The 10,375-nt window shown below is 40.5% G+C and overlaps 1 protein-coding gene across 4 annotated transcripts in view; it reads right to left on the bottom strand.

Annotated features, from left to right (window-relative positions):
* LOC123870278 (organic cation transporter protein-like) overlaps positions 1-10,375 on the bottom strand; it is a 41,299-nt gene that overhangs the window by 15,010 nt on the left and 15,914 nt on the right. For 2 of the 4 annotated variants that reach the window (XM_045913508.1, XM_045913509.1), the window contains 10 exons: positions 9,543-9,606; positions 8,630-8,811; positions 7,161-7,374; positions 4,684-4,784; positions 4,192-4,340; positions 3,419-3,573; positions 2,872-3,045; positions 2,261-2,570; positions 1,601-1,782; positions 741-1,119 (listed from right to left, as the gene is read on the bottom strand). In XM_045913508.1, coding sequence (XP_045769464.1) covers positions 943-1,119; positions 1,601-1,782; positions 2,261-2,570; positions 2,872-3,045; positions 3,419-3,573; positions 4,192-4,340; positions 4,684-4,784; positions 7,161-7,374; positions 8,630-8,811; positions 9,543-9,551 — 1,653 coding nt within the window. In that variant the 5' untranslated portion in view covers positions 9,552-9,606 and the 3' untranslated portion in view covers positions 741-942. Of the gene's footprint in view, positions 1-740; positions 1,120-1,600; positions 1,783-2,260; positions 2,571-2,871; positions 3,046-3,418; positions 3,574-4,191; positions 4,341-4,683; positions 4,785-7,160; positions 7,375-8,629; positions 8,812-9,529; positions 9,607-10,375 lie in introns of those variants that run through there. The other 2 variants (XM_045913507.1, XM_045913511.1) reach the window with 2 other exon arrangements.

Raw genomic sequence — 10,375 nt, 5'->3', positions numbered from 1 at the left:
TGAAGGAGTAACAAACATACACACACACACACACACACACACACACACACACACACACACACACACACACACACACACACACATACAAACTTTCGCCTTTATAATATTAGTGTGATTTGAAAAATGCTCTGCGCTGCGCTCCGCTATATGTGCACCGGCCCTTAATAAGTACTTTGAAACAGGATGATCAGTAGAGAATAGTTTAATGTTGTTATTAATTACTAGCTGATACCCGCGACTTCGTTCGCGTGGATATAGGTTTTTAAAATTCCCGTGGGAACTCTTTGATTTTCCGGGATAAAAAGTAGCCTATGTGCTAATCCAGGGTATAATCTATCTCCATTCTAAATTTCAGCTAAATCCGTCCAGTAGTTTTTGCGTGAAGGAGTAACAAACATACACACACACACACAGACACACACACACACACACACATACAAACTTTCTCCTTTATAATATTATTAGTGTGATATACTTCACTATTCTTTCATCACAATTTGCTAAGAGTCTTGGTTCACTATCTCTTTTTAACTATACATGTGTTTGACTGCGATCACGCCAAAGAGGAGGTGATGATGCAGCCTAAGGTGGAGCGTGCCTGCCTAAAAGATGCATTTTAAATTTTTTTGAAGGTACTAATACTGGTGCTGACGCCTGGCGAGAACAACGAAAGTCAAGAAGTGCGTATTAGAAACTAGGAAGCGAATCGCTTCGTACGAATCCGTGGAATTTCATCTAAATATGTAGGGGTGTAGACCTTAACGATGCCACGCTGTCTGATAGTAAAAAGTCAAGGGTGAAAACTCGTTCAAATAGTTCCTTAGCACACTCTCCGAAATACATCCTGTAGGATACCGTCAGGCAGGAAACCTTGCGCTATGATCTAAACGTTGAAGCTTAAAATTGACCAGCGCTTGGTTGGCAATTTCTGGCTACACACTATCACGCAACAGCAGTGTTACGAGTATCATTGGCAGACTGCTCGTCTATGCGTTCCGCGTCCGCCATTTTTTCTGGCAGCGGGATGCGACTGGTGTCTGGCAGGCAGAGCGACAGGATGGCAACAGCGAGGGCTGCCACTGCGAACACCACGCTGGGTAATCCTGACATGTACTGCTCCTGTAAACAAAGATGTTGACACTAGGGTTCCGTATGCAAAGGGCCAAACAGTCTGCTGTCTGCTTGTCTCTCTGTCCAACTGTTCGCATGTCATATTAGGTAGAAAGCTTGAAATGCGATGTAAACGTAGACGTGATCAGTTTAGTAATTAGTTTCGTAAATGAGTTACTAACCTGAAATTTTGTTGTTTTTTTGGTATTTTACAAAACCGAATATTGAATTGGAAATTCAACTAAATTATTTTTCAAGGAGGTTCCCATACATGAAAAAGGAGGCAAAAAATTATTTTTCCTTACCCTAGCAAGATACGCGACATGCTAGGGTAAGGAAAAATAATTTTTGAATTGTTAAGAACTTATATTTTATCTTAAAAAATAAGGAAATGGGGTCCGTCAAACTTGTCAGTTTTAGATCATTTTTGTAAATTGTGGGAGGCAATGGGTAGGAGTTGGATGATGATGATGATGGAAGAGTATCTCACAAGCAGCGGCGTCTGCGGCGCCAGCACGGCGCCCAGGCGGCCGACGGTGTTGGCGATGTTGGTGAGCGAGTTGCGCGAGGTGGTGGGGAACACCTCCATGGCCACCACGTGCATGGAGAAGTTGCCGTAGCTGCTGCACATCTTGCCCGCCATGTACAGCACCACAGACGCCCACCAGATTGCTGCCAACATCGAACAAAGTCAAAGTCAAATAATTTATTTCAAATAGGTACTATTGTACACTTTTTGATTGTTAGTGTTAGTTTGTGACTTATTGGAGTTGTACATATCAGACACTGGATGCCATCAAACGATTCGCCGGGACCCGCTGGATTCACGGCGCTTCCGTGAATTCACCGCACTACCAAGTACCTGAGTTCAACTACCTACTGGGAAAGTAGTTCAACTGCCTACTGGGAAAGTAGTTCAACTACCTACTGGGAAAGTAGTTCAACTGCCTACTGGGAAAGTCTCACTAGTTCAACGGTTGAACTAATGGGAAGAAACGGCAAAACCATGGCATGTGGGATTCTCTGCAAGAGATCTATGTCCAGTAGTGGACGTCTATCGGTTGATAATGATGATAGCATCTAGTTTCAACCATACTTCACAATCACAAAAATCTTAAGAGCTTAGCCAAATAACACAAAATCTACTTACATTTAGGTACAAAAGCAGACGTCATAAAGAACACCGCACACAGACAGTACGCCACACATATTGGTGTCTTTCTCCCAAACCTGGTCAACGTCAGCGCAGTAACCACCCTGGTGGGGACGGCCACCAGCATCATGATCGAGTAGTTGAGGTACTTGTTGCCGGAGATGGTGGTGGAGTTGATGACGGAGCCGCTGAACACGAACATGCAGCAGAAGAAGCAAGCCGCTATGATGGCGATTCGGAGGACCATCTTCTTTGAGCGGAGAACTGATAAGATGTGTGGCGTTTCTTGCGTTTGTGGTTTCCCAGTCTGAAACCGTAAAAAGTTAAACATTAAATTTTAACTTTGACGAGATGCTGCTTTTGGATCCCAGTCAAATAAATATTATCGGGCTACCTTTGACAATCCAAAAGTTTTGATTGATAAGCCTAAAAGCAAAACAAAACCAACGATTTTATAACTGTATAGATGGTAGAGACTTGGATCTTTAGAAATAAAACAAAGATGACTTCCAATTTTAAAATTATTATTATTATAGAAAATCCACCTTCTGTTCTCCTGTGATGTTAATTGTAATAGAAATAGTGAGTAAAGCTAAAAATAATGTTACCTCCTCGGCTTTGTTCTGCTCTTCGGTGATCATGTCGAGCATCTGCTGCGCTTTGCTGGAGAGGGTGATGTTGTTGACCTTGGCCACCTTGTTGAGCACGCGCACCGCCTCGTGCTTCCGGTTGTTGGCCAGCAGCCAGCGCACGCCTTCGTCCACCAGGAATATGTAAAACACCTGAAAAGTATTCCAAAAACGTAATTCCAATCTGGCACACTTAACTCACCACCACCAATTAATTTTGATGATAATTCAAACATTTACAAATCTTCTTGTAGGTAAAAACGCAATCATAAGAATCATCAAAATATTTTACTGAAAATGGATTAAAAGTTCAATTACTTGCAACCTAGCAGATTCTAGAATCTTGAGAATCGAAATGATAAAAAAACGTGGCTTTGACTCGCTCCAGCAATGCGCCAGTCAGCACTTATACAATATATCACAATAATGTGGTAGGAATGGCAGTCCAAACCAGTGGTAGATTATTTTGACGATTCAAAAGCACTTGTATTGTTGTAATAAAGATTTTTCTATTTCTGTGTCATACCACAACTAGTAAGGGTGCGTAGATGGCTCGCATCATGTGCCTCCAGTAGGGGATCTTCCACGCGATGAGGCCGAAGAACGCGCCGCCCAGGCACGACAGGATGTCCGAGAGACACGAAAACGCCACTCTGCTGTTCTGACTTACTAACTCTAGAGCTGGAAAATAAATAAATAAACTAGCAGCTAAGTGGCTACATTGGCCTCCTACCGACTAAAAACCTTACGCAGTTACTCCGCTAGGGGAGGTCCACCGCAGCAGACCCACCACTGGGGCATCACAGGCAGTTGCACCTACTCCTGGCAGGTGCGACTGCCTTTACGCTTAGTTGGAGGGGAAAAGTGAATATTAGTCATGATTAACATCCGCTAGTAGCCTAGGTATTATTTTTCAAAAAAAATCTACGCGCACATCCCGTTCCACTAAGATGTTCAATGCCTATGCTCTTAAAAGTTGTAGCTTCTTTTCCATGTATGGGAGCTGCCTAAAAAATAATGTAATTGAATTCCTCATTCAATATATTTTAGTTATGGCTTATGGGTCAACATTTTAGACTAAGTAGCAAAATTTCAGGATTGTAACTCATTTCGTCTATGAGCTACAGACCCATGACACGCGGACAGACAAACAGACAGTGACATTAATAAGGTTCCGTATTTGCAACTATGTAACTTATTTTTAGGGTCCGTACCCATGGGTACGGACCTAAAAAAGCGTTGCCACACTGATTATGCTTGGATTACAGGTTAAGTACGCAGGTAAAAGTGAAAACTTACATAAAACCAACGAAGCATTGCCATAACCGAGAGCGGTTTCCAGAAACTCCAGCACCAGTAAGGTCCAGTAGTCAAACGCCACAGACTTCAGCAGTCCAGCCACGCCCACCATCAGGGGCGTGCCCACGATGATCACCTTGCGCCCATATCTAGCGCATAAACATGGGCATTCGTTTATTCAAAACAATACTCTACAGAGCAAAAGGAATTGATGATAATATATGAATAGTTAGTGACAAGTAGAGAGACAATGCTTTGAAAGAATTTACTTGTTATGCGCCTTTTAAGCAATTATGCTTCAACAGTGAAGGAAAACATAGTGAGGAAACCAGCATGCCTTAGAATTCTCCATAATGTTCTCAAAGGTGTGTGAATTCTTTGGCCAAACCCCTTCTCATTCTGAGAAGGGCTTACCTGTACTCAGTACCTAGGTTTACCTGTACTCAGTAGGGCGGCTATGGGTTAATCACGATGATGATGATAATTATCTACCTGTCTGAAATGAAGCCAGATACAATGAAGGAAAACAGCAGGCCAAGGTTGTGAACAGTCCCGATCAGAGTCCTTTTCCACGGCTGGCAGCCCAAGTCGAACTGAAAAACAACAGACGAAAATATTGTTTGATTCTGATTCTAATAAATAAGGCCACAAAACGCAGTATCTCACGGAAATGGAAATCTAAAGAGCTGAAATTTGACTTGGATTACTTTTAACACGGTTCAAAACACGGAGTATACTCCAGTTACTTAAGGTTTTTATCATGGTTTTATGTACTTATGTAGTGTTCTTAATTCCATTATATTAAGTACTTATAGTGGAATGTGTGCTCCCAAAAAAAGTATATTACACAATCGAAGATTATGTAAATGATAAAAGCAATGCGCGGGACTTCAATTACTTTTATTCATGACTAGTATAATTGTATATATCAAATCTTTGAAAGGAGCAACCGCCAAGTTTCTTGCTGGTTCTTCTTGGTAAGAAAGTCATTCCGAAACAGTAGTAGATGCATTTGACGATTCAAAATTCAAAAGTACTTGTAAAAGTTTAATTGAATAAAAATATTTTGAATTTTAGAGGTGTACGAAGTTGCCCTTACGAAGGCCGACTTTCCGAAAAGGAGTCCGACGCGACGTCAAATCACTAGGCTATCAGCTTAAAATAAGTATAAAGTATAGTGAAATTATAAATTACTAGATGACTTTGTCGGCGTGGATTTCGTTTTTAAAAATCCCGTGGGAATTTTTTGATTTTCCGGGATAAAAAGTAGCCTTATGTCCTTTCCCGGGATGCTGGCTAACTCTGTACAAATTCAGTTAAACTTTGGGCCGTGAAAAGCTAGCAGACAGACAGACACACTTTCGTATTTCGTATTATTCTAATAGTATGGATGATAATAAAATTACGTTTACGTATATTAGTGATTTAATTTAAACGGAAAATACATGATCGTGTTCGTGTCCCCACAAGCATGTGTCGTGATGCGTCGAATCGATTAGGTATTAAGGGCTGATTTACATGTAGCAAGTGAAGTCTGCACTGAAGTGAATTTGGCATCAGTTCAGAAAGTAGAGAATGTATCAAAACGTGCTATACGCGACATACACGTCGACGGTGTTGTTACAAAAACAAAAATTTAACACATTTAACCCATAGGTACAACGCATATGAGTAAGATTTTTTTTTGCAATAAGATTTCGACGATTTATCATTATCAGATGCTAGTAATGACAACTTGATTATTATTGAACGACGGCTGAGCTTTGGCTCTTCAACGGATCTCCTCATTTCTGATTTGATTATGTAGATAAATTCCAAGCATAGCTACTATCTATACTAGCTGATGCCCGCGACTTCATTCGCGTGGATGTAGGGTTTTAAAAATCCCGTGGGAACTTTTTGATTTTCCGGGATAAAAAGTAGCCTATGTGCTAATCCAGGGTATAATCTATCTCCATTCTAAATTTCAGCCCAATTCGTCCAATAGTTTTTGCGTGAAGGAGTAACAAACACACACACACACACACACACACACACACACACACACACACACACACACACACACACATACAAACTTTCTCCTTTATAATATTTCGTCCGTTTACGTCACATTTATGTTTGACTAGCTGATACCCGCGACTTCGTTCGCGTGGATGTAGGTTTTTGAATAATCCCGTGGGAACTCTTTGATTTTCCGGGATAAAAAGTAGCCTATGTGCTAATCCAGGGTATAATCTATCTCCATTCTAAATTTCAGCCCAATTCGTCTAATAGTTTTTGCGTGAAAGAGTAACAAACATACACACACACACATACAAACTTTCTCCTTTATAATATTTCGTCCGTTTACGTCACATTTATGTTTGACAATGAACCAGCAGGCAGTAGGCCTTGACAATGACCACTACGTAGCATGACAATAGTAACGATGGCCTCACGAGCTGCTGTCATTATGTCACGCGCACACGCGTGTAATGACCGCAGTGTCACGGTCGCAATCACTATGCCGGTAACCATAGGGGTCGCATTGTCCGTGGCAATTACACACAATGGTAATGTTTGTACAGTTCTGGCCCATCATCATTATCAATCGATGGGCATCCACTATCACACTTCATGCTAATATTATAAAGACGAAAGTTTGTATGTGTGTATGTTTGTTACTCTGTCTGCTGGACGGATTTGGCTGAAATTTAAAATTGAGATAGATTATACCCCTGGATTAACACACAGGCTATTTTTATCCCGGAAAATAAGAGTTCCCACGCCACCTTACCACCTTACCGGCGAATCAATGCCACCAAACGGTTAAGCGTACTCGTACGATGCCGTGTAGAAAGAAACCGATAAGAGGTATGCTATACCCCTTCCAACCCCTCCTTCCTTTCAAAGTATCTCGTTTCATCATCACTTACCACCAAGTGAGATCGCATGCAAAGGGCTAACTTGTATCGGGGTAAAAGACTTACTTCTGCCACAATACTGTTGTAATCCTCGTACACGACCCGGTCGCACGCCACTGTCCTGTTCGCACGGAACATGTCCGGCATACACGTCAGAGGCGTCGTGCCGTTGATGGCGGGGTACAGCACGGCACGCTGGCACGTCGCGTTGATGGCCGCCAGACTGCTCCATGACTCGTTGAAGCTTATCACTGGCGACTCGCATTCTGGAACCTCGCATCTGTAAACGTAAAATATTCAATCAGTCAATCGCTTTTTTAGGGTTCCATACCTCAAAAGGAAAAACGGAACCTTTATAGGATCACTTTGTTGTCATGACAGTCATAAAATATACTCAAAATTAATATAATCATAACTCAAAATTTTAAGAACCCCCGACCTTTTCGATGAAGTTCTTATAGCTAAAAGCACTCTCTTTCAAACAAAAAACTAAATTAAAATCGGTACATTGGTTTAGGAGCTACGATGCCACAGACTGATACACAAATACACACGTAAAACTTGTAACACCCCTCTTTTTGGGTCGGGGGTTAAAAATAGCAGAGCATCACTAGAATCATTTAAATTAATTTTACACGTGTGAATATATTATCGGAAGGAATCGTAAAAATGTAATTAGTAACTAAATTGCTTTAAAGATTTAGCTAAGTAATACTTTAATTAAATCTACTTAATAAAATTCCTCAGCATAGCTTAAACCGCGTAGGTAGAGCATGAAATTTTATTCAGCATGTAAAGGGTGGTTTCGGCATCAATGGTGTGAGCACTAAGCCTATTTTTTTTTTGTAAAATTCATCTTAAGCGTCGATTCACAATCGGTTCATTCCTCTCGGTAGTAAACGGCATTCCGAATCAGTGGAAAATTATTTTGACGATTCAAAAGCACTTGTAAAAGTTTATTTGAATAAAAATATATTCAATTCTATTCTATTTATTGACAGCGAATCAAAGCAAAATTCTAAGATAAAATAACACTCTAGCTATAACTCCGCCCGGCTTCACTCGGATAACCTACCGAGTACCGACATATACATAGTATATTATAATAGCCTACGTTACTTCTAGCTAAAGTAGCTTTCGAATGGTGAAAGGATTATCACAATCGGTTCAGTAGTTTTAGAGTTTATCGATTACAAAATAATTCCTCTATAAATAATGTTATAGTAGTTATACTATAGGTAGATATATTGACATCTTTAGCTGCACCGGCACGCTTGCCTCGATGTTGGAATGAAACATACGTAGAGTGTGTTTTGGGTGATTATGTGTGGTGTGGTGGGGTTGAGGTGGTTTGTGTTGATTGCTAGCTTTTCCTGCATGTTTAGTAGTGGGAGGGTTGTGTACATCTTATACTGCATGTCATACAATACAGATTTGCCTATTTTGGCTGTTTATAGTGAATTAAGCTTGTCGTTCCTTGCGTATCATGAATGTTACTTCGGTAACGCTTGGTTCTATGCAAAAAATGTCGTTACCTGAAAGGCACCTCAGCAGCAGTGAAGACGTAGTTGAAGTTGCACATGCTGAGGAAGGAGTCGCGGAAGGCCAGCAGCAGTAGCAGCAGCAGCTGGTACTTGCCGTAGCTGCCCAGCTCGCTGAGGATGCCGTCCAGGTTGAACTGCCCCTCGCGCTCCGACGCTGGCGCTGAGCCCGACATCTGAGGTAAATAGAGTGATGAGATTGTATACAGAGTGTAAGTAGGACGCTAGCAAAAACAAAGACAAGTGATAGTACTGATACAATACTACAAGCGAAAAAAAAAACCTGTATTTACTAAAAGTTCACAATGTACTGCAAATAAAACATTTGACTCACACTAGAGGTCAATGAGCGTTCCGTAAATAGGTCACTCGAAGTCAATGCCGCGTCGTAGGTGGGGCATTGACCCGAGTTTTGCACGCTATACATTGATGGTTTGAAAAATACTAAATCATTAAAACTACAAGATAAGGCAAATGATTATTGGTATTGGATTGTGTTTAGGTAGTGTAATTATAGCCCTAAGTTTTTGCTAGAGTTCTCCATGTGAATTGTATTCATTTTACCTAAGTTTTACTATAGGTACTAGCAATTATTCTTATCTGAGATTAAACAAAACAGACTTTTAAACCCCATACAATAAGTTTCAAATGATTTACTTTATAATTGTTGTGAATAATATGTCCATAATAAAAAAACGATTTAAACCATCAGTACAATTTATCTTAATAATAATATTGTTTTAAAACTAAAATTAGTGTGCAAAATAATTTACAATTAGTTTATTACAGATTAGGTAGTTTACAAACTGAAGGCATGATCGTTTTGTATAGTCGATTAGATGACGATATCTTTAAACGTTGTATTGTTTCATTTAACATAACATAATACCGGAGTTAATCAACTTACTTTATTCATTAATTTTCAACAGTAATGGATTCTGTCGTTTTGTTTTGTTTTACGACTCTCGCATCTGAAACAAAGAATATAATATTATATGTTCTTTATTATATATATCCTTACTAATATTATAAATACGAAAGTGTGTCTGACTGTCTGTCTGGTACCTTTTCACGGCCCAACAGTTTAACGGATTCTGACGTTTGGTACAGGTTTAGCTTTCATCCCGGGGACGGAATTATACCGGAAAATCAAAGAGTTTCCACGGGATTCCCAGAAACCCATCCGCTTAACCCATTTGTATGAAAGGTACCGAGGCAGCGTGCGTCTCTGTAATTGACATAGGCAAATTTTTATCCCGGAAAATCAAACAGTTCCCACGGGATCTTTATAAACCTAAATCCACGCGGATGAAGTCGCGGGCATCCTCTAGTTAAATAATATATCTGAAACAAGATGGTGATAGAATAATGAGAGCCGCGATAGCCTAGTAGTTAAGACGTCCAATTTCTATTTCGGAGGTAGGGGGCTTGATCCTGGGACTTTTCCGTTTCTTATCGTTATGTGCGTCTTGCCTCAACGGTCAAGGAAGACATCGTGAGGAAACCTAAATACCTGAGAGTTTTCCCTAATTATGTGTGTGAATTCTGCCAATCCGCACAGGGCCAGCGCAGTGAGAAGCTTTGGCCTACACCCTTCTCATTCTTAGAGGAAATCTGTGTTCAGTAGTGGACCAGCGATGCTATGATCACGGTGGTGATCAATCACAGATAATGTATGCCTTTTCAAAATATCCGACGAATTTCTTCAAAATAGGGAATGGAATTTCTCAATGTCACTCG

The sequence above is a fragment of the Maniola jurtina genome, chromosome 12 (genome assembly GCF_905333055.1).
Source record: "Maniola jurtina chromosome 12, ilManJurt1.1, whole genome shotgun sequence".
Taxonomy (NCBI): Eukaryota; Metazoa; Arthropoda; class Insecta; order Lepidoptera; family Nymphalidae; genus Maniola; species Maniola jurtina.
This window is presented reverse-complemented; position numbering and strand designations above follow the sequence as displayed.